Source organism: Lynx canadensis, chromosome B2, assembly GCF_007474595.2.
Source record: "Lynx canadensis isolate LIC74 chromosome B2, mLynCan4.pri.v2, whole genome shotgun sequence".
NCBI lineage: Eukaryota > Metazoa > Chordata > Mammalia > Carnivora > Felidae > Lynx > Lynx canadensis.
In genome coordinates, this window is record NC_044307.1 from 100,794,393 (window position 1) to 100,818,302 (window position 23,910).

General features: G+C 40.8%; 1 protein-coding gene across 1 annotated transcript in view; it reads left to right on the top strand.

Annotated features, from left to right (window-relative positions):
• SLC16A10 (solute carrier family 16 member 10) overlaps nucleotides 1-19,406 on the top strand; it is a 114,957-nt gene extending 95,551 nt beyond the window's left edge. Inside the window, exons 4-6 of the mRNA XM_030316168.1 lie at nucleotides 7,692-7,835; nucleotides 15,814-16,042; nucleotides 18,829-19,406. Of these exons, the coding sequence (XP_030172028.1) occupies nucleotides 7,692-7,835; nucleotides 15,814-16,042; nucleotides 18,829-19,061 (606 nt within the window). The 3' untranslated portion in view covers nucleotides 19,062-19,406. The remainder of the gene's footprint in view (nucleotides 1-7,691; nucleotides 7,836-15,813; nucleotides 16,043-18,828) is intronic.
• Nucleotides 19,407-23,910: the final 4,504 nt, after the last annotated feature.

A 23,910-nucleotide genomic window follows, 5' to 3' on the forward strand; every position in this document is an offset into this window, starting at 1 on the left:
AGCTTTCTACTTCCTTTCAAATGTACATCTAATTTTTAAAGGGTCCAGGCTCTTTTCTTTGAGGTTATCTTTTAAAAAATGTATTTTAAGCAGAATGATCTTTTAGAGTTGATGGAATAGCTTTTCAAATGTTGAATGGATGTATCAGAAACCTACTCTAACCTGCAGGTGAATCAGAGGCAACAGGTTGAAGCTGCTAATGATCTTTGGAGTGAATAGCAAGTGAGTGAAACTGCTCTGAACTCCATATCCCTGCTGGGAAGTAGGGAGCTGCAGAAATCATTCTTTATTACAAAACCACTGAAAATACCGTGTCGCATTTGTTACTCCGTTTTTGGATATAGCAGGTAAACGTAGAAGTTACAGGTCCCCTGACCTGCCCAGCAGAGTTTATTCTTCTAGCGACAAAATGGGTGCTGATGTTTACCTGGTGTCCAGCTTGACGATGTGTATCTGAAGAGGAAGGGCAGGAGATCAGGAAATCAAAATCTTCACAGGCAAGGACAGTTGATGACTGCATTACGGGAATCTGTTTATCTCTCAGAGGGCACAGTAACTGCAACAGCCGTGGATGATAACTGTTGTTGATTTTTTCCTGCTCAGTTCTGCAAAGGTAGTTGAAATTCTACCAGTTCCAGAGCCTGCAATGCTCTGGTGAAGCTGTTTTTGTCTTGCTTTCCTGGCCTCCCGAAGTTACTGCCTTTTTTTTTTTTTTTTTTTAAGCACTCCATAGTGGAGTCAGCAGCTGTTACTTCAAGTCCACATCTTTAAGTAGCCTGTAGTCCCTCTTGTTTAATTAATTATTCCCCAAAGATACATAGTTTAACTTCTATGTACAAAAGTTTTATCATATTCTTTTTTTTTTTTAATGTTTATTTATTTTTGAGACAGAGAGAGACAGAGCATGAACGGGGGAGGGGCAGAGAGAGAGAGAGATACACACACAGAATCGGAAGCAGGCTCCAGGCTCTGGGCCATCAGCCCAGAGCCCGACGCGGGGCTCGAACTCACGGAATGTGAGATCGTGACCTGAGCTGAAGTCGGACGCTTAACCGACTGAGCCACCCAGGCGCCCCTATCATATTCTTTATGTAATAAATTATATACATGTTACATAAAAGACACTAAGCTAAAACCACCCATCCCCTTAAAACGCTGGAGGCAAGGGCAGTTGAGGCTGAAGACCATCATAGTAATGGCTAATACCACAATTTTATAAAATACTGTGATCATTATTGGACCTCTTTTGGCCAGTGACCTCCTTGTTTTGCTGGTGTGTGCCACCACTGGGTTTTAAGGGTTTCTGTAAGTAAAGTGATGTAGGGTTCCCTTCTGTTGGGTATTCTATCGTGCAACTATTTGTCAAGGAGAAACTTGAGTTTCTGCTGCACTTACATCAGTTTTATAGGAGCTGTTTTTATTCTGTGGTCACCCATTTAATTTTCTTCATGGTTGACTAAAAGCCAGAGGACTTGGGCTGGGTTCTCCATGGAAAAACACTGTCTGATGTCTCCCTGTGTCTGGCACTGTCACTCCTCTGAAGAGGAAGAGGTAGAGAGGGAAGAAGCCAACCCAGCAAGATGACTTTTTCTCTTTTTTAATGTTTGTTTTTGAGAGAGAGAGAGCGAGAGAGCGAGAGAGCAGGGAAAGGGCAGAGAGAGAGGGAAAAAGAAAGAATCCCAAGTGGGCTCTGTGCTGTCAGCACAGAGTCCAATGTGAGTCTTGAACCCATGAACCATAAGGTCATGACCTGAGCTGGAACCAAGAGTCGGATGCTTAGGACGCTTAACTGACTGAGCCACCCAGGCGTCCCACAAGATGACTTTGTCAGGCTCCTACCTCAACCTCTCAAAAGGGAATCCGCATCTAGGCTCTAGTGAGGGGAGAGGAACCTCTCCCTTTGGCTGGTCAGAAACATGTCATCCATAGATGAATGAACTGTTGAACCGCCGTTTACTTGGAAGTGGGGATGGTTGGGAGGAAGGGGAAACTGTGAACTGTTCTTTTTTTTTTTTCTTTCATGCATGATGTAGAATGAACAGATATTTTTGGATATGAGTTCTTGGATGACAAAACAATAAAAGGGTTTCACACAACCCACAAATGGCTTCTATGGGTAGCAAATGTTGCTTGAATGATAAAAAATGTTTTAGGAGCAGGCAGCATTCAAGTTGTCAGCAAGGTTTTGGTAATCCCTGAGAGTGCAGGCGTGCAGCCCTGGAGTAAACCAATGTTTGAGGACCTAAATAAAGGACTAATTCCTACCCTGAAAATACATTCAGATAAAGTCAACTTGAAACAACTGCTCTACAAAATGATGTTATTTTTTATGTAGATAGTGGCCTCTGTTGTAAGTTCTGTGTTCGTTTATAAAGTTAGGTTAAATAGGGAAACATCTACCCAACATTTTTACGTCCTTATCCATGTAACGCTTTTTGAGAGATACGAATTTGGCCTAATAGTCATGCTTTCCGCTAAATTAAAGTGCATGGCAGTCTCCAGAGGGTGAGACATTGGCAGAGATTCATCAAATAGCCTGCAGCAATCATGGGAGACCAGGCTGAAGTAGAACGCACCAGATCTCCAGGGAACTGCTACCTCAATTAAGGAAGGATCTCTAGGACCCAGAGATCTAGCATCCCTAGACTCTGTTCTCCGACCCCCCACACCCACCCCCTAGATTCCCATACTTACCCACTGTTTTTGAGCTTGCAGATTTGGGCCAAGAGTGAGGAGATGTATTGGAAGCTGAAGTTCTTGTTTTATTTCAACAGCAACAACAGCAACAGATTTCAATGAAATAACACCCCTTATAGTTGAAGAACTAAGTTTCCACTTAAGCATAATTTGGACTTAACAAACTCAGCCACTTTCAAAAGGCTGAAAACAATTCACCTTATTATCCATTTTAAGGATCTTAAAGTAGAGTAGGGGGAAAACTAAACTAAACCACTAATGAAAATAGCAGTTTGGCAGGCAAGTGTTCTTAGTTTCATCAAAAGAATGACTGGTAAGTTTAGTTTATTTTTTTTTTTTTTTTTTTTTTTTTTTGGTTTTTCGGGTTTTTTTGTTTTTAATACTGAACAATATCTTTTAAAAAGTTAGATCCTTTGGGTACTTACTGAAGTAGATTAATACATTAAGTCTGGATTCAAATTCTAAATAAGTTGATGAATACACATAATTATATTCTACGTGCCTTAAATCAGGTTATTCATTTTCTTCGGAATTGAGCTGGAATCCATCTTTCCACTTTGTCTAATTTCACTTACCGAGCGTGATAAAGGCCTGGAGGAATAAGCCAGTTTGAGGTCACCTTTATCAACGGCTACCTTATCTTTGCAGCCACAAGTGGATTTCTTTTTTTTTTTTTTCTTTTTTTTTTCAACGTTTATTTATTTTTGGGACAGAGAGAGACAGAGCATGAACGGGGGAGGGGCAGAGAGAGAGGGAGACACAGAATCGGAAACAGGCTCCAGGCTCCAAGCCGTCAGCCCAGAGCCTGACGCGGGGCTCGAACTCCCGGACCGCGAGATCGTGACCTGGCTGAAGTCGGACGCTTAACCGACTGCGCCACCCAGGCGCCCCACACAAGTGGATTTCTTAGACCAGCACTGTTCAATAGAAATGTAATGTAAGCCATATAATTTATAATGTTCTACTTTCCATAGTTAAAAAAAATTTTATGTCCATTTATTTTTGAGAGAGACAGAGTGTGAGTGGGGAGAGGGGCAGAGAGAGAGGGAGACACAGTATCCGAAGCAGGGCTTCCAGGCTCCGAGCTGTCAGCACAGAGCCCGATGCGGGCCTCAAACCCACCAACCGTGAGGTCATGACCTGAGCTGAAGTCGGACACCCAACCTACTGAGCCACGCAGGCGTCCCTCTACTTCCCATATTTAAAAGAATTAAAAACCGGGGCGTCCGGGCAGCTCATTCGGTTAAGCATTGACTTCAGCTCAGGTCATGATCTCACAGCTCATGAGCTCAAGCCCTACGTCGGGCTCTGTGCTGACAGCTCAGAGCCTGGAGCCTGCTTCAAATTCTGGGTCTCTGCCTCTCTCTGCCCCTACCCTGCTCATGCTGTTTCTCTCTCTCTCTCTCTCTCTCAAAACTAAATAAACATTAAGAAAATTAACAACAAATGAAACTAGTTTCATGATATATACAATATATTTTATTTAATGTAGCCAAAATATTATTTCAACATGGAATCAATTTTTAAATTATTGAGATATTTTGCATGTTTTTCCACTAAGTCTTCTAAATTTTCTGTATTTTGCACTTCGAGCACATCTCAGTTTGAACTAGCTACTTTTTAAGTGCTCAGTAGCCTCTGTGTGGCTAGTAGCTACCACATTGAACAGCACAGTGTTAACAGCGTGTGTGTAAGGAGGCAGCTGGAAGTGAGGCTGCAGTAGCAAAGCTTTTTTTTTTAAATTTTTTTTTTTCAACGTTTTATTTATTTTTGGGACAGAGAGAGACAGAGCATGAACGGGGGAGGGTCAGAGAGAGAGGGAGACACAGAATCTGAAACAGGCTCCAGGCTCTGAGCCATCAGCCCAGAGCCCGATGCGGGGCTCGAACTCACGGGCCGCGAGATCGTGACCTGGCTGAAGTCGGACGCTTAACCGACTGCGCCACCCAGGCGCCCCAGCAAAGCTTTTATCTATTAAAGCAGGAGCGGGAGCTTTATCCTGAAGGCTGTGGGAACCGTCAAAGGATCTCAGAGAAGTGTTTTTCGTTTTGAACTTAATCTGGTGGTCTCAGAGAATTTAAAGATGCAGGAGTGGGGGGCTCAAGCCAGAAGTATGCTAGGAGGCTGTCGTTGTCTAAGTGAGTGATGGGAGCCCGAACTGAAACACAGGGAACACAGACCAAAGGAAGTGTGTCTGAGAGGGGGAGGAGGTAAAATCATCAGAATTTGGCGGTGACTCCTGGATCTGCAATCTAGGATGCTTTTCAGGTTCCTCCCTTGGAGAGTTGGGCCAAAAGTAGTAGTGGAGGGAAGGCAGGTTGTGAGGGGGAGAGGAGTTCAGCATGAGTCATGTTCGCTTTGAGGTGTCTTTGGAACAGACGGGTAGATAGGCCTAGGGTGACGTGCAAGAGTTTATACAACAGAATGTGTAGCCTTAGAAGCTAGAAAGGCTGGGTAGGAACATTCAATACTTAAGGTGCCAATGAAAACTTTAGGCAATAACAAGAATGGGATATAAGGCAGAGGTCATCAAGGACAGCTTTATAGAAAAGGTGGGATTTGAGCAGAGTCTTAAAGAATGGGTAGGATTCAGAAAGTCAAAGAAGAGACAGCAGAAATGTAGAGAGGTAAGAAAGTATGAGATGTGTTTAAGCAACACTATTTGAATAAACCTGTCCTGCTGGGCCAGATGGGATTAGGGCTGAGATCAAAGCCAGCCTAATGCAGTTTGCAGACTGGCATGGGGTTGGATCCTGCTGTGTTGTAAATTTAAGGTAGGTGCCAACATTTCCACAAAAAATTTCTGACTTCCCTTTAAAATAAAAGGGGGCTTGGAGTATGTGTTCCCTCTCTCCAGGAAGTCTCTTTCACTCCTTTTTGCTACTTGCCTGAGTCCTGTAGATATTTGAGTTTTCTGCTTTTGAGTCAAGGATCAATAGGTAATAAAGGCACAAAGACGACTGGTGACAGGTTATGAAGGGCTTTTAATACCAAACCGAATATAAATGTCAGTGGTGGGTAACTAATGGATGAGGGATTGATCAGATTAAAGTCCTATTTAGAAGAATTATTCCTGAGCAGTGTGGAAATAGAGAAGTTAGGGAGGACAGTTACCAGTTTGGGAAGGGAAGAGACAGAGTGATGGTGTTGGCATATCCAAGTAGGCCTAAAAATGTGAAATGGAAGTCTCTTAAGAAGACGTCATCCCTACAGGCTACTAGGAACACTTGGGAATCAATGGGCCATTGAGTTTGCTGGGTAATTTGCTTTGCAGGCTTCTAGAATTCAGGCCAAAGTTTGGTATAGGGAACGGCAAGTCTGATTGTTTGAAACAACTGTTGGGGTTAGTTAAAACATCTCTGCGATTGCAGAGAAAACAGCGGGAGTAGAGACATGCTTTTTTTCCTTGTGAGCACAGATAAATGATCATTGAGAAAAGGGATAAGATAAGATAAGATCCCTAAGATAGGGATGAAACTTGGGGGCTGTGGGAGCAAAGCTTATGTTAGTGGGTGCTGAGTTGCTGTGTATTTTTCTTTCACCCAGTATAACAACTGCCTGGCCACACTTCCTTTTAAAACATAGTCAGGTTGTTGTTTTACAGTCATTAAGTACACTGCAAATAGAGGGAAAAGGTCCTTGAAAAAAGATAGGCTAAAATTGGGTGCCTGGTGCCTGGGTGGCTCAGTCATTTAACCAACTGATTCTTTTTTTTTTTTTTTTAATGTTTATTTATTTTTGAGAGAGACAGAGACAGAAAGAGGGAGACACAGAATCCAAAGCAGGCTCCAGGCTCTGAGCTGACAGCACAGAGCCTGATGTGGGGCTTGCACTCACGAACCGTGAGATCATGACCTGAGCTGAAGTCGGACACTTAACTGAGCCACCCAGGTCAGGTGCCCCAACCAACTGATTCTTGATTTCAGCCCAGGTCATGATCACATGGTCGGTTGGTTGGTCATGACATCAAGCCCTGCGTCGAGTTCTGCATTGAGCGTGGAGCCTGCCTGGAATTGTCTCTCTCCCTCCCTCACTGCCCCTCCCCTGCTCGCACATACACTCTCTCAAAATAAATAAACTTTAAAAGAAGGCTAAAATTAAAATTTTCAGTTATAAATAAGGTCTGAGGATCTAATTATATTCTTGATTATAGTTGGCAACAGTGTATTGTATAACTGAAATTTGCAAGAGAATAGAAAGTGTTCTCACCCCCCTCCCCCAAAAAAGGTAAATATGTTAGGTGATAGATGTATTAACTAATTTGATGGGGGGGGGATCTTTTTACAATGGATATGTGTATCAGTGATAGGTTGTATATTTTAAATACTTGAGGTACTATTGCTATCTCCATTTTACAGACAAGGCAACTGAGGACCTAGAGGTTAAGAAATTACTCAAGGTCACAAGGCTGATAAGGGATGGAACCAAGACTTGAACCCATGCAGTCTAAGAGGCTTTTCTCTTAACCGCTGTGTTAAACTGTGTATCTGTCTGTTCTGATGTCGCACAGATAGGCAAATTCACAGGTAGGGAACCTTACTTCTGCTTTATCCTGGAAGCTCCACTCCAGCTGTTTCAGGAGTGTCAGTTTGGTTCACGTCCTCCTACAAGAGATAAAACTGTCTTAAATAGCCTGTAAGGAGAACAGATAATTGGGTCCTGGGGTGACCTTGAGAGGAGAAGGCCATATGGTGTGTTCAAAGTATGTTCTCTTCCTTTAGCTAATGGCTCAAGGTTAACTTATAAAATGTACATTTGTCATTTTTTTGAAATAGGACCTCTCCTAACAATTCTTCTTTTGTGCAAGCTAAATCATGTTAGCTTTGTCTTCGTATGTTCTGACGAACAATTATCACAGAAGAAATTGTATAAATATTTGGAATTGGAAGGGGGTGAGAATCCATAACATTGTGGAGACACAAAGGCATTTTGTGTCAAAACTTGTCAGTTTTTCCTACCGTATTTAGTGTTGCTTCTTTCTTGATGGTCCACAGATGAAATATGTGAATGAAAGATTTCAAGATGGAAAAAATAAAGAGGTGGTTCTCATGTGCATTGGCATCACTTCAGGAGTCGGACGGCTGCTCTTTGGCCGGATCGCAGATTATATGCCTGGTGTGAAGAAGGTTTATCTTCAGGTACTTTCTTAAGCTGCTTTTCCCCCAGCAGAATTATCTTTGTCACCTCATGTCTCATTATACATATGTATGTGTTTGCTTAAATTCTTCCGTAAAAATTACAAATGTTTTCTAGAACCTAACTTCTACCAGCAGTTTTTCAAGGCCAAACTCAGTTATGAATTTTGGGTTTTCAACATGAGAAATTGGCGATCACACAACAAGCTTACTTGTTTTGTCACGGCACTCCACCAAATCAAGATGGTTTTTGCCCACTGCTTTTTCTAAGAAGAATGTTTTATTTCTGGCACAGTTCTCATAGTCATGTGCCTTTTGCACCACCTTGTGAAATTCAGGGGCCTGTTTCTTTTGAACTTTTTTACTGCAGATTGCCTCCTGGGTGTTGAGGGCTGTGCACTTTGCAAATGCTAATTCCAAGCTCACACGGACACTCACTTGACAAGCACTTAAATGACTCCTCCGTGCCAGACACTGTGCTAAATGCTGCGGATGAAGCATGAAACATGGTCTGTGCCCTCAGTTAGTCGCTAATGGTCTCATGGGGAGACAGTGTTGCAGCAAAGTGGAATAATGGCTATGCTAGATGGGTGCTAGAAACATAGGCACCAACTATCTGAATCACTAGTGAGCAGGCTTCCTGGGCTGGTGTGGTATTAAGAGGTGAGTGGCGGTCAGAAAGAGAAGGAAGATAGAGAAGTGTATTCCAAGCAGAGGAAACCACATGGGCAAAGAGGTGGAGGTGTGACATAGTATATTATGTCTGCGAAACTGAGTGTTTGAATGGAATAAAGGGAGAGCGATAAACTGACTGGCTGGGGGGGGGGAGGGGGGGGAGGAGAGGCAGGAGCCGGGTTAGGAGAAGGATGACACTATCCTGAAATCTACCAGGAGCCACTAGAGGGTTTTAACCGAGGGAGTGACATGACAGGAGTTGTATTTTATTAAGCTTAATTCAGTGGCTGTGAAGGGTGGATGACGTGGGAGGGCAGGAGCTCAGGCAGTCACAAAAGGCTACGTGTTGTGCAGCTCTGTTTTGGTGGAGTGGCCAGAATAGGCAGTGCCACAGAGACAGAGTGGATTCCTGGTGGCCCAGGGCTGGCGGGGGCGGGCTGTGGGGAGTAACTGCTACAGGCTATGGGGGTTCTTCCTGGGGTGATATATTCCAAGGTTAGGCAGTAGTGATAGTTGTACAACTTTGTAAATTCAGTAAAACGTACTGAATTATTTACTTTAAATGGGTGAATTTTATGGTATGTGAATTTATCTCTATCAAGCTGTTATTAAAAACAACAACAACAACAGAGTGGAAGCAGGGGTACTAGCTGGAGACCATTGAAGCAGTCTAGGCAGGAGGAACCAAGGCAGAAACACTGGAATCAAACAGCAGTAAAACAGGGATATGGGAGTAAGAGTTTGATGGAGCCACCAAAGCTGGGTCTGAGATTTGTGGCTCCGGTAACAGAATGGATGGTTGTGCTATTGCGTTTAAGATGAGTCATTTCAGTAAATCGGAGTAAGATGTGGAGTTCACTTTTGCCATGTTAAGTTTTTGGTGCTCATGGGAGAGCCATGTTGCGTCTGGAGCTCCTGAGAGAGCCCGAGGGACCTGTGGGACTTTGGCATTTGTGGGCTGTATGGGTAAGCGGAGGACGAGGGGTGTGCATGAAGACTGAAGGGAGTGGCCAGCTTACTGGGAAAGAAGCAGGGCACAGAGTGTTTCAGGGACAGCAGTGGTCAGCAGTGTCGGTAGCTAGTGACAGGGCAAGCACATTAAAGGCTAAAAGGTTTTCATTGCATTTAGCAACAGAGTTTCAGTGGCATGGCAGGTGCTAAAGACTGATCATGATTAGCTGAAAAAATGGAAATGTAGACTACTTTGCCCAACAGCTTGGCTGTGGGAGGAGAGTGTAGGGGAGCCCGGGGAAGGGGGCAATTTGGGATTGGGGAATTGAGCGTGCCAGCTCACTGTATAGATGGGAGGCAGTATTTGAGCTGGGCTTTGAAGTAGAGCTGGGATTTAGGTGCAGGAAAATGATTGGAAAAGGCATTCATTACAGATAAAGAAGCTTCCATTAGATGATTTGAAATCACCCAGCCGCCATTTATTGAGTACTTCCATGTGCCAGACAATGAACTAAGTGCCCCACATGCAATCTCCCTTGTTCCTTGCACCAGCCCTAAGAGGAAAGTATCGTTGTTATTTCCACTCAGAGGTACAAACCCTAAGGAACAGAGGCTGACTCACTGTGGGTGTCTGTGTGGAGGTCCCGGCAGCCAGCTGCAGAAAGGAGTCTGGTCACATAGCAGAAGGGAGAGTAGACAGCTGGTAGAGTGCTACTTTTACAAGTATTTACTGTATTATGATCGTTCCCCCCTTTTTTAGGACCTAACTGTGGGTATTCTTGTGGAACATTTGGTTTTGTTCTCAAGTGTCAAGAGAACCCTCTAATGGACATTCGATGCATTACAGACTTAAAAATACTTATTTTGAGAAAGAGAGCACACAAGCAGGGAGGGGAGGGGCAAAGAGAGAGAGGGAGAGAGAGAGAATCCTAAGTAGGCTCTACGCTGTCAGTGCAGCCACCCAGGCGCCCCTGTATTACAGACTTTCAGCTTCCTTTCATTCATGCAAAGGATTGTGTCTACTGTGCTCCAGCCTAGACCTTGGTGGGGTGATACAAACAAGACACACGTGGTCCCTGAGTTCCTGGAGCAATAGTGGAGGCAGGAAAAATGAAGAACTCAGGAAGACAGGGAGAGTGACAAGGGAAGAGGTTGGAAAGCTAGGAGGGGCCAGATTATACAGGGCCTTGAAAGTCAAACTGAAGAGATTTTGCTTTAAGTGTTGTGGGTCTTTGTTGGAGAATGAAGTGGTCTGATTTCACATTTTAAGTCACTGTGGTTGTTCTGTCTCTGGAGGATAGATTACTGGGGTGGAAGCAGTAATCCATTCTCCACAGCAGCATATGCTGAGTCACGAGTGACATGACTGCATTTCAGAGAGCCTGTGAAGGAGAAAAAAGGCCTTCAGTGTGTCCTGTGTGTCCTGTGGCTGCTGGGAGTGCGCTCCTCCTGTGAACACAGTGGCACAGGAGCCAACACAGGCCTTGCCCGTGTGGCTACTGGACTCACTCCTTTGTATCACTCCCCTCCTCTGTCTCTCCTTTTTCCTGGCTTCCCTGCCCACCTGCCAACCATTCGGTGTGGCTTTTGATTCTTGGCTGTTCTCTGCTGTTGCCAGCTCCAGCTCTGCCTGTTTGCTTCCTCCTCTTTCTCTTTCCCTCAATGGCTGGCTGCCTTTTGGCCTAGCCTTTAAAAGTTGGAATGCTCCCACTCCTTACCTTGCTGTCGTTGGTGGTGCAGACATGCCCACTGCCTGCTTTTGTCTGTTATAGCCCAACTCCTCCCTGTCTCCTAGCAGCTGGGCACAGATCACACCTCACAGCCTCCCACACGGTCTAATTTCTGGTCACAGGCATCTTGGGTTTGGGAGGCTGCGCAGCAGAAAAGCACACAGGCTCTGGAGACATGAGTTCAGCCCAGTCCTTGCACCAGCCGTGTTCAGAACTGGCAGAGGGCTGTGGTAAGGATTCATGGTGACAGCTCATGTAAAGTGCCAGCCCAGAGTGGAGGATTAATGCATCCTTCCTTTTATTGTGTGGTTGGCGAGGGGCAGACAGGGGGAGAATCCCAAGCAGGCTCCAAGCTGCCAGCACAGAGCCCAACGCAGGGCTTGAACTCACGAAACCGTGAGATCATGACCTGAGCCAAGATCAAGAGTCAGATGCTTAACCAACTAAGCAACCCAGGCGTCCCCTTTTTATTTCATCAAATACTGAAGCAAAACCTGATTTGGAACAGATCTTAAGAAAGGAGACTTTGGTTATCCTGAACTAGAGATCTTTGCTTATAGATCACTTAGCTTATAGATCACTCACATTTTGCTTAAGAGTTCTGAATTTAAACTCTGTCAAGGTCCTGGTTTCCAGGTATTTTCAGCTAACATTTTGTTTTTTAAGTTTATCATTTCTTTTGAGAGAGAGAGGGACAGAGAGAGAGCACAAGGCAGGGGGGAGGAACAGAGAGAGAGGGAGAGAGAGAGAATCCGCACTGTCAGCACAGAGCCCAATGTGGGGCTCAGACTGATGAACTGTGAGATCATGACCTGAGCCGAAATCAAGAGTCAGACACTTAACTGAGCCACCCAGGCACCCCCAGCCTAACAGTTTTAAATGCTGAAGAGATGACTGAATTGCATTATATGGAATTATAATGGTGAAAGGCTTTCTGCTCTGGGTTCCTAGCCAGAGGCCCTGAAAGTCTGGAAACTTTATATTGAATAAATTTGTAGGAGCAACACTTGAACCTAACTCTGGCCAGCTTTATGTCTGCCTCTGAAAATGCCTCCTGCTTATTCAGGTGCAGCTCATTTTTCCTCTTGAGCTATACTTAGATTCCTGAGCAGAACTTAAACTGACATTTCTCCAAGAATGTTCTCTTTGTGATAGAAATAGGGAAGGGTAATATAAAAAAAACAATTTTTTTTTGTTCTTAAAGTATGTAAACTAACTCAAGCAAGGGGTTATTCTTCTAAAGTCTATAATATTGTGACAGAAGATATTTCCTTGGATGGTTTTAAGAAAACAAAAGCAAGAAATACATCTCAACTGTCAATGCCTTATTAAATTAAATGTCATTGCCAGAGATTAGAAGAGAATTAGGAGCCTCTGAATACCTTATTTAAATCTAACCAGAGTTGCTGTGTTTGAGGAGAGGAAAACAGACTGTAGTAATACTAAATTTATTCATCTTTCAAAATGGTGCATCTACAAATCAATATTTGATGTATGGATCAATGTGTTTTTTAATAGGTTTAATTTATTTAGCAATCTCTACACCTAACATGGGGCTCAAACTCACGACCCTGAGATCAAGAGTTGCACCCTCTTCTGACTGGTCCAGGCAGGTACCCCGGGATCAGTACTTATTTGGGGGAAGTGATGAAGTATGGAACCTCTCATATGAACAGTTTGCAAGCTATTTTCCGAGAAATGCTAAAGAATAAATGTGTAAATTCCTGTGAACTCCATTCTTAAAGAAAAACCAAGAAATTTTACTTTTAAATAAAAATTTCTATTTAAGTTATTAAAATTTAACAGTTTCAAATAATAACTAACAATTACTGCCAAGTAATTAAAAAAGAAGATAATATAGTTTGGATTGAGGAGAACTTGTAGTCAGGTAAAGTATTAAGAAATGATATGGTTCAAATATATAGTAATAAATTCAAAACTCTTAAGTGAATGATTTTTTACAAAACTAACCAAAGAACAAAAATTGCAAGGGGCCAATGATGTATAGAAAAATCAGGATAACCACCAAAAGTAAAGCACCTGGGTCTCATGTTACATAAGTTTGTCCAAGAAAAACATTCATTTATTGAGCACAGTTGACTTTGTGCCAAGTAGTATGCTAGGATTTCACTAATTCACTCTGGTTCTCTTACCTTGGAAGAGATTTGTACTAAACAAAATAGTAAAAGAATAGGAAACATTCAAAGAAAAGAATATTCTTGAAAGCTAACACATAGCATAGTTACAGTGGCATGGTTGTGAATATTTGGTCTGTGGTAATGTGGCCCCACAGTGTCCTGAAGTTTTATTGTAGATCCTCTGGAGTTTGTGATAATAGAGATAAGTTTCTAAGATTCAAATGACTTTCCATGTTTATCTCCTTTTGTTTTGCAGGTAGAGTTAAAAAATGTATATACAATTAAGACTACTTAAAGTATGGTTATTTTATCAATAACTCCTGAAATCTTTACCTACTTATGAATTTCAACCCACTTTCTACATTTTGATTTATTTTTAGATATGTTTGTATAGATGGGAAGCATCAGGAAGCCTTTTTACTGGCTCAAGGTCACAGAATGCTGGAACCTGGTCTTGTTCCTCTGGGCCTTTAGTTCTTTCCAACCTATCAGGCTGCAAGCCCAATAATATCCATGCAAGAAATTCTGTATGTGGTTTCATTGAAGTTGGGGTAGAGACGAGGATGTTTAAGTAGAAAATAAAAAATCAGGAGAATGGGAGATTGTGTTCTTTGGAAAATGTGAGTGCCAGGCTTATTTTTCAACAACCAACTCGGAGTCTTATACTAATCATTATACCATAAAGCCATGTTTTAACCATGAAGAAAAATTTTCAGTTGCATGGTGTGATGGTGTCGAAAAGAGATCTAACCTGGAGTTTGAAACTTTTTTCAAGAGCATGTTTCTTATTGTGGGGTCAGTGGACCACTTGTATTAAAGTCATCTGGAGAGCTTGGCCAGACTGCTATTCCTGTATCCCTTCACTCAGTCTGCAGCTTCAGGAACTCCTCAGGTGATCCTGATGTGTACTAGGTTGTGAGGGGCTGCCCTGAGGTGAGCTACCGAGCTTGGTATGCTGTAGGTGTACCTAGTGGGTCCTAGGAAAAACAGAATAGGCAAAGATGGTGATCCAGATGGCTGCTTCATGGTATTTCCCTTCCCCCCACCCCCCTGTCATTGAAGGGTATCCTCTAGGAACAGTAGTTCCTTCTGCTCTCTACTACTACCTGTGTAGACCAAGGGTTCCAGGATGGGCACGTTTGGGCGCATTACTACCCCTCTTCCAGAATCACTATCTGCATCTGTAAAATGGGCACAATATTAGTATCCACTTCATAAAGTTGTTAGGAGATTATTAAAGTGCCTAGAACAGTGCCTGGCATTTAATAAACAATAAATGATAGCTGCTATTATATGCATATTTTTCAAAAGCTTGATGCATTTTGAAACATTTCTTCTGCTGCCTAGTGAATTGTCGAGTTTTAATTCATTCTTTGCCTAAAGAAAGTTATTGAATTGTTTGCTTCTTTTTTTGTATTCACCATACTTGGAGTATACAACTATGGCAACATCTAGAACACTTGATGTGCACTTGTTTCACGTGTTCATCTCCCCACAGCCCAAGGGTAGGGACCAGGTATTATTCACATAGCACACAGCACAGAGCTACCAAATGGCAGGCAAAATTAAATGTTCGGTTCTATTAACTACTCTAACGTTAAAATGAAAGTATTCCATGGCTCAAAGTATTTCCAAACCTTAACTCTGGAGGCTTAAATAGGATATACCTATGCTGTATCACCAGAAAACAGTGTTTGAAAGTATCATTTGTTAATCTTATTGATTTACACTATCAAGTAAAATAGGATTAGAAAATTTAGTTCTTCAATGTTATAGCAGAATAATTTGTTTTTCATTGCATATTATACATATTTCCTATGACCGTCAGAATTTAATTAGAATTTGAATAATCAAAATTCAGTACATATTTGTATAATACCTATCAAATCATAGTTACTTATTTTAATCTCTCACTTGGTCTGAATATCTGGAATATGTCTGGAATATTGGCAGGCAATGTATTCTAAATTATTTAAATATCTAAACCTTACATCATTGCATTCCCCGAACTGGAAGCTTTGTGATCTGATCTGATCTTGCTGGCATATTTTCCTTTTGCAAAGGACTAACACCAGTAGAGTATATATAATTTCAAAATCAGATGTTTGATGAATGCATTTGAGCCAATACTCAAAGAACAGATATTTATTGAGGGCTGACCAGGTGCAAGATTCTTAAACCTTAGAATATCTAGTCCAAAGAGGACTTGTACAGATTCTGACCTCAAAGAACTTACAGGCTGGAGGGGAACGTAAATATGTAAAAATACTTACTTTATTCTTAATGGAAATTTTAAGAAAGTGCTAGGGGAACTTAGGGGAGATGATTATGGGGATTGATTACATAAAATCAAGGTGAATTGGGCCAGGGAGGCAACTCTTCCAGGGAGGAGTCAGTTAATATTCCTAGGCATGCATGTTGCTCAGTAATTGCAACATCTACTTTTCCTGAGAGCAGAGTTGACATTGTGGTGGTGTCTTATTCTAGGTACTCTCCTTTTTCTTCATTGGTCTGATGTCCATGATGATTCCCCTGTGTGATGTCTTTGGGGCCCTCATTGCTGTCTGTCTCATCATGGGTCTCTTCGATGGATGCTTCATTTCCATTATGGCTCCCATTGCCTTTGAGTTAGTTGGTGCCCAGGATGTTTCTCAAGCAATTGGATTTCTACTTGGATTCATGTCTATACCCATGACTGTGGGCCCACCTATTGCAGGTAAATGTAATGGTTCTCCAGTAATTATATGTAAAATATATTATGATCTATTGGTTGGTGGTCTTTTGCTTTTGTATGTGCCTTATTGATAACATTTTTAATAAGACCAGCTGTAGATGGCATGTTGAAAAAGTTTGCTGAGGAGTCTCTCTTATCCTTATTGATAATCTGACACAGTAAAGTGTGTAATTGCAATCTTCTGGGCTTTAAGCTTTTACAATTCCTGTATTTCACTTAGTATGTGTTTTGGAGAAATGGGAACATAGTTTCTTTAAAAAAAGAGGTGAAGATTCTAAAAGATTTCTAAATATGTATGCTTTGGGCAAGAGATCGTATCCCCCCTAGAAATAATTAATGAAAAATACCATTTAGTGGAAACAACTCAAATGTCCATCAGTGGATGAATGGACAAACAAAATGTGGTGCAGCCATAAGGGGATATTATTTGGCCATAAAAAGGAATGAAGTATTGTACCAATACATGCTACCAGGTGATGAACCTTGAGAACATTATGCTAAGTAAAAGAAGCACAAATACAAAAGGTCACATAGTGTATGATTTTATTGATATGAAATATCCAGAGTAGGTAAATCCACAGAGGCAGAGAGCAGATTGGTGGTTTCCAGGGGCTGGAGGGAAGGGGGAGTAGGGAATAACTGCTTAACGGGTATGGCATTTCCTTCTGGTGTGATAAAAATATCTGGGGACTAGATAGAGGTGGCGGTTATACAACACTGTGAATGTGGTAAGTGCCACAGAAATGGTTAATTTATGTTATGATGCATTTCACCTTTAGAAATCTTCTCAATAGCATAAAATTGTCTCATGTTCAGTATCACTGGGGTGCCAGTAAATTATTAGATTAGAATCTGATAAAATTAGGATAAAATTCAAATGTATTTATTATCGTTGGTGTTTGGCATGTAAGGGGCTCAGAGAAAGTTCATTCTCGTGTCCAGAATCGCACATATCTAGCAACTTTTCCCGCTGGGAACCTAGTCACGAATCAAGCACACAGAGTCACTAAAGGTCACAGTCTCCCTGTAGGAGGAGAACCCTCCAGCCCTTCTTCCCCTGCCTGCAGGTAATAGACTATTCACACTATTTTTACACCTTACAAACGTAGATTTCTAGGGTTTCCAAGTCAAAAGCAGATAATAAGTAGCACTTTGGTAGGAATGGTGTTTGCAACTAGAAATGACTGATAACAGACCAAGAATAAGGAGATAACTGGAAACTTCCTAAGTTGGCAGAACAGCACCCAGCAACTGGCAGCAGAAAGCTCTTGACTCCTCAGGAGCTTCTGACGGATCATAGTATTACAGTCCAAACATGATGACTGGTGTTCATAAGGAAGGAAAGGGTCAGTATATACAGAATATTCTGACTCAGAAGATAAGAAAATTGTAGATTTAGATATATTGTATATTTTATGTTTCTATCTAGAATAAATGCACACTTCATGTGTCGGTACTTGACAGATTCTCAGCTGTTTATTTAGAAAAGTCAGATACTCCATACGGTTTGTTCCCTGGACATTTCTGATAACTTAGGTCTTATGGTAAAAGTTACAAAAGTTTAAAAACACTAAGATAGGGGCACCTGGGTGACTCATTTGCTTAAGTGTCCGACTCTTGGTTTTGGCTTGGGTCATGGTCTCGCGGTTTGTGGGTTCAAGCCCCACTGGGTTCTGCACTGACACTGAGGAGCCTGCTTGGGATTCTCTCTCTCTGCCCCTCCCCTGCGCGCGCGTGCACGCTCTCTCTCGAAAATAAATAAATAAACGTTAAAAAAAAAAACCACTAGGATAACTTTTAAAATCTGGATTTTGTGGGGTGTCTGGCTGGCTCAGTTGGTAGAGTATGTGACTCTTGATCTTGGGGTTATAAGTTCGAGCCCCATGTTGGGTGTAAAGGTTACTTAAAAAATAAAATCTTAAAAAAAATTTTTTTAATGTTTTTATTTATTTTTGACAGAGAGAGACAGAGCACATGTGGGAGAGGAGTAGGGAGAGAGGGAGGCAGAATCTGAAGCAGGCTCCAGGCTCTAAGCTGTCAGCACAGAGCCCGACGGGGGGCTGGAACTAATGAACTACGAGATCATGACCCGAGCTGAAGTCAGACATTTTACCAACTAAGCCACCCAGGCACCCCAAGAATAAAATCTTTTTAAAAAAACCTGGATTTTGTTAGAGAAATTAGAAATAAGGAGTATTCAAAATAACCGTTTTTAGAAGCAGAGCCCAAGGATCTATTAAAGTGCAAACATATATTCTTATGTTTTACTCCCACGTGCTGATAAATGTATGTAACAGTCTAACTTTTTCATCCTCTTAGATCTATAATTTTTGTTACGATTTCGGATCATAATTTTAAATATAGTTTCATGTTATTTCATAAACAAATAGGCCTAAGAAAGATGTGAAATGTAGATGTTGTAAGGACCATTACACCAAAGGTCAGAATACCCCAAATGGCCTTTGAATGGTTTTGAGAAAGCCAAAGCTTGGTTGCAAATATTTTTTTCCATGTAATAACTTGGTATGAAAACCCATAGGCTTGTAGTCTGTGACGAGATTAAAGATCTAAGATCTTTTCCTTCCTCCTATCAGGAAAGGTTTTTACCTCAGACCCATTTCCTAGGCAATGTCTGATATTTGAGATGGTTGAACTAGTCCTGCTGAGATGAAGTTGTTAGCTTAGGAGGAGGCCATCAGTGTGATTGATCTGAGACCCCTAAAAGCCACACTTGGTTCTCTCTTGGTGACAGTTTTTTCCCTTCCCAGGGTTACTTCGTGACAAGCTGGGCTCCTACGATGTGGCATTCTACCTCGCTGGAATCCCTCCCCTTATTGGAGGTGCTGTCCTTTGTTTTATCCCATGGATCCACAGTAAGAAGCAAAGAGAGATTGGTAAAACCACTGGAGGAGAAAAGATGGAGAAAATGTTGGAGAACCAGAACTCTCTGCTGTCAAGCTCACCTGGAATCTTTAAGAAAGAATCTGACTCTGTTATTTAATGTCTTATATACCTCCACCAGACTGGACTTGCTTTTGGAAGTTTAAGCAAGTTTCCCTTTTATATGAATTGCAAATTTCCTATTTTTTTAATTACATCTTAAGAATAGCACAATAATTGGGAAATAGAACCCTTATTACTACAAGAACCATTTCTGCCACAGAATAGCTAGCTGTTTGATATTTCCATGAGTTCGGGGGCAGAGACTATGGTATATGAAAACATGTCTGAAAGTCAAATATTAAGAGAATTGAAGCTATTCCAAAGCAACTTTGGAAACTGTGAATGCTAATAAGCTTATACAAATATTTAAAAATACCTCGGGGCGCCTGGGTGGCTCAGTTGGTTGAGCATCCGACTTCGTTCGGCTCAGGTCGTGTTCTTGCTGTTCGTGGGTTCAAGCCCCGCATCAGGCTCTGTGCTGACAGCTCGGAGCCTGGAGCCTGCTTCGGATTCTGTGTCTCCCTCTCTCTGCCCCTCCCCTGCTTGCACTCTGTCTCTCTCTCTGTCTCTCTCTCTCTCTGAAAAATAAATAAATGTTTTTAAAAAATTAAAAAAAAAATACCTCACGCTATACTGAAAGGGTTGCAATTTGGTTAGGACTGGAAATAACGTTTATCGTCTCACATGGTGTTTTTAGTTCTGGTATCTCCGTTTTAATTTCTTCTGCTATTTGGAAACTTTTTACCTTTAAGCCTGGATTCTAGATAATGTCAGACCTACCTAAACCTCAAGTCTATGTTAAAGTTGCTTGCCTGCTGTTAAGTAAGATATGAAATTAAGTTATCCTGACTTGCTTCAGTGTCAAGGGAACTTCTTGGTGCTGATGGTAGTAACACTGTGTTCAGATTCAGTATATGTGAGATGAAAAGGATCCTGTTCATTAGGGCAGAGCAATTTGGAAATCAGGCGCTTCTTCCACTTACTTTTTGTTCTCTTTTGGTTTGCAGTATGTTTTACTCAGGTAGCCAGAAACACCCCAAATTTCTGAAATTGTTTAAATTTTAACAATAAAGTAAAATTGAATGAAAGAGATTCTGGCAGTTTTAACATAGAATTTTTCTGGCTTCTGACTTTGTTGGCACTAGACTTGACATTTCAGCAGAGTCTTACCGAGCATGTTATCAAGTTGCAGTTTCAGGTGCAAATGGCGAAAAAAATCTTTTAATCATGCAGAAGGTATTTCTGATGGAAATAATTGCTCAAATTGGTTTATAAAATTAATGGGTCTTGGAAGGTTAAAAGCACTTATAAAGAGAAATAACTTCTGTATTTCTCAAACTTTCTGGCAAAAATTTGCACTCATCAGTATTTATCCTAGCATGCTCCCCATTAACATTCCCAATATTTTTTCTATTTATACAAAAACACTTGTATGAAAGCTATTAAAGTTTTAAGGACCTAAAAATTAAAACCGAAGTCATGCCATGACTTATACTCGTCTATAAAAAACTAAGAACAATTTCCTCATCCTGAAACTATACTTTAGTACTACATGTTTCTTATTTATGTCTTTGAAAATTAATAATATGCAAAGTATATTTAATTCCTAAGTATAAATGTGTATTAGAGCTTCCTCAAACGTAGCTTGTTCACTTGGGAAGAATGCTGTCTTTTTCTAAAGCACCTTCAGGATCCATAGGTTTCTAACTTCTCTGGATGGACAGAAACTTAATCTATTATCTCCCTGCTTTTCTTTTCAGCTTCTATTGTTTCTTTGCCTCTAGCTGAGGATATAGGTACCTGAAGAGCATATGAATTTGTAGTTGTTGACGGGGGTGGGGCAGGGCACACAGGGGGCTGGAGGGAAGCGAGGCAGTTAATTAAACAGCTAGAAAAACCCAAAAGTTCAAAGTAGGAATGCTGAATGCGGAATTTATTTTTAATAGGATTTTAAGTGGTTTTTTTATTGTGAAGACATCACTTAGCCATTTACTACATACACATGGTTGCAACTTCCAGTACTTCTATATTTCATATTTAGGAAACTTGGGTAGTTTGTTTTTTTGGAAGGTTCTGTTGCTTAAAAGAACAACTATATTTTGACCATACTGCCCTTTCATATTCTTATTTTAAAGCTTTTAGAAAATGACTTAGAAATGATAATGTAAGATATTATCGGATTCATTTATTCACACCCAATTACATAAAACATTATTTCCTGATTATTATCAGTACTTTAGAGAACATACAACTAAGATCAATCATCAAACTTGCCATTATAAAAAATTTTTTTTGATAGTTTTAGCATAGACTCCTAAGACTGCCTCACCCCCTTTTTACAGAAAGAATTCTAAAAGAGAAAATTTGCTCTGTAAAGACCTCCAAAATGTTTCCCTTTCAAAATTTGGCTGATTTTAGAAAGAAAAAAAAAGTAACAATCTGACTTGCTCTTGCTTGGTTAGTTTCCATAATAAAAGAGCAAAGTGACTGAAGTATTAATAGTATTTAGTATAGTATTTAGATCTCAGAATATTTTGTGTACAATATTACACATATGCAGCTTTCAGTCTAATGGAACGAATTAAATGGGATCTATGATACTGAAAGAGCTCCACTATAATAGACTGTTATGGGGAGGTCTGTGCTGTAATAATATAAAGTTAAAAAGTATAAACGATGCTGAATTCGATAAAATGCATATTTCATAACATATGTTGTTTGGTACAAAAAGTTCTAGAAGTCTGAAGTTTAAAGATAAAATGAAAAATACTAATATTCATAAGGATTTGTGTTTTAGACAAGAAATAGTACCATAATCTTTCAAAGTAAATCCTTTGTAATCTCTGAACAGAGTGTTACTATTGCAATAAAGTGACTCGATGGGCCTAAATTTTTTGGTTCAATCCAGACACTTTTTTGAGAGGAAAAGAATAGAGTCAGAACTCTGCTTTCTATCTCATCATCCTAATTCTGATAAAACTCAGCAAATTCTCAAATTCAAAGGTTCTGGTATTTGAGACCAACAACATAAAGGGAGCAACTATTTGCTCCCTTTGCAGAGACTCTGGATCAGGTACTATTGCCTATGGATCTTCCAGAAACATTGCAGTTAAATTTTACTGCAGTAGACATTATTAGGATCCATCCATTTCAGTAGTAATAAACCACTCAGATCGATACTTTATTCAAAATTTATAAATTTCTTTGATCCCAGTTAAAACCCTAGTCTACAGTCCTACGACAAGACTTGTAATATCCACTGGAAATTGCATCATGCTTGCATTAAGCTTCAAATTCTATCCGTAAATAGAAACAAGACTTCATTTGTACTTCCTGATCCATTGTATCTGTTTATACATGTTTGCAGAAGATCCCCTCCCAAGTATGAAGAAAACCTTAACTCTGTTGGCTTCAACTTTCCACACTTTTAAAGTAAATGTACACCTAATTGTAAATAAACATAGGTTTGTCTTTACTTATGGTAATTCTAATCCTTTCAACTGCATTTAAGAATATTTTAATTTGTACCATTGTTATTTACAAACCACTTTATGTCCAAATGACTTTTGTGCTTAAGTGAATAGAAAACTGAATAGAAAATGCGATTAGGGGTAGGCAACCTCCAGCATGGGTGGCATAAGGGAAGTTCCTGGCCATGCACTTTTCCACCTTTTTTTTTTTTTTTTTTTTTTTTTAATATTTATCCATTTTTGAGGTGGGGGGGGGGGACAGAGAATCTGAAGTGAGCTCCCTGCTGACAAGCAGAGAGCCTGATGTGGGGGTGGGGCTTGAACCCACAGACCTCAAGATCATGACCTGAGCTGAAGTCGGATGCTTAACCAACTGAGCCACCAAGGCACCCCCCCTACCCTTTCTTAGGCCTCATTTGTTTACTCTTCCTATTATCTTTATCCTTATCATTCTTTCCCCCTTTACTTCCCTCTGTCTTTCAAAAACCTGCTCAAGAGTCCATTGACATCCTTGCTTAGTTCCACTGGCTGTTTAGTTGCACTACTTACTGGTCCCTATGGCTTCACAGGATGAAATCGCATCCAGTTTCACGTCACCTGTCACCTGGTAGAATAGCTTGCTCTCAGCCTTCAACTTAGATATCTATTGGTCTCCATTGAAAAAATTGTTTAATTCTGTGATTAAAATTTGGGGAGGAAGTGATAGGTGTTATATATTTGGCATCTTTTGTGCTAATATATAAAACTTTATTTAAATGTTTAATGCTTTCAGAGAAAAGATCGTCAAGTTCTCAAATATTTTCAGAGAGCATAATTTTTTACTTTGATTTTCGTATTCCATTGAGAGCACATCGTGGAGGATGCTGTGGAATGTAGTGGCCTCTCAGAGACGGCTCCTAATGAAATCTGCTGCAGGCTGATACTTTATGGTAAAGGGTGTTAAATTCCCAGAGTCTAGAGGTACAAGTGGAAAGGATAAGTTAATTAGCTCTAATTAAAAAAATAGGTAAAAAGGGATGCCCTGTAAACAGGGTGGTTCAGTCAGTTAATCCGCCTCTTGGTTTCAGCTCAGGTCATGATCTTGCAGTTCATAGGATTGAGCCCAGCATCAGGTTCTGTGCTGACAGTGTAGAGCCTGCTTGGGATTCTCTCTCTCCCTCTGCCTGCCCCCCACCTCTTTCTCAAAATAAATAAAATAAACTTAAAAAAAAATGTAAACAATCAGGGGCGCCTGGGTGGCTCCGTTGGTTGAGCGTCCAACTTCAGCTCAGATCACGATCTCACAATTTGTGAGTTCGAGCTCTGTGCTGACAGCTCAGAGCCTGGAGCCTGCTTTGGATTCTGTGTCTCCCTCTCTCTCTCTGTTCCTCCCCCACTCACAATCTTTCTCTCTCTCTCTCAAAATAAAAACATTAAAACAAATTTTTTTAAATATGT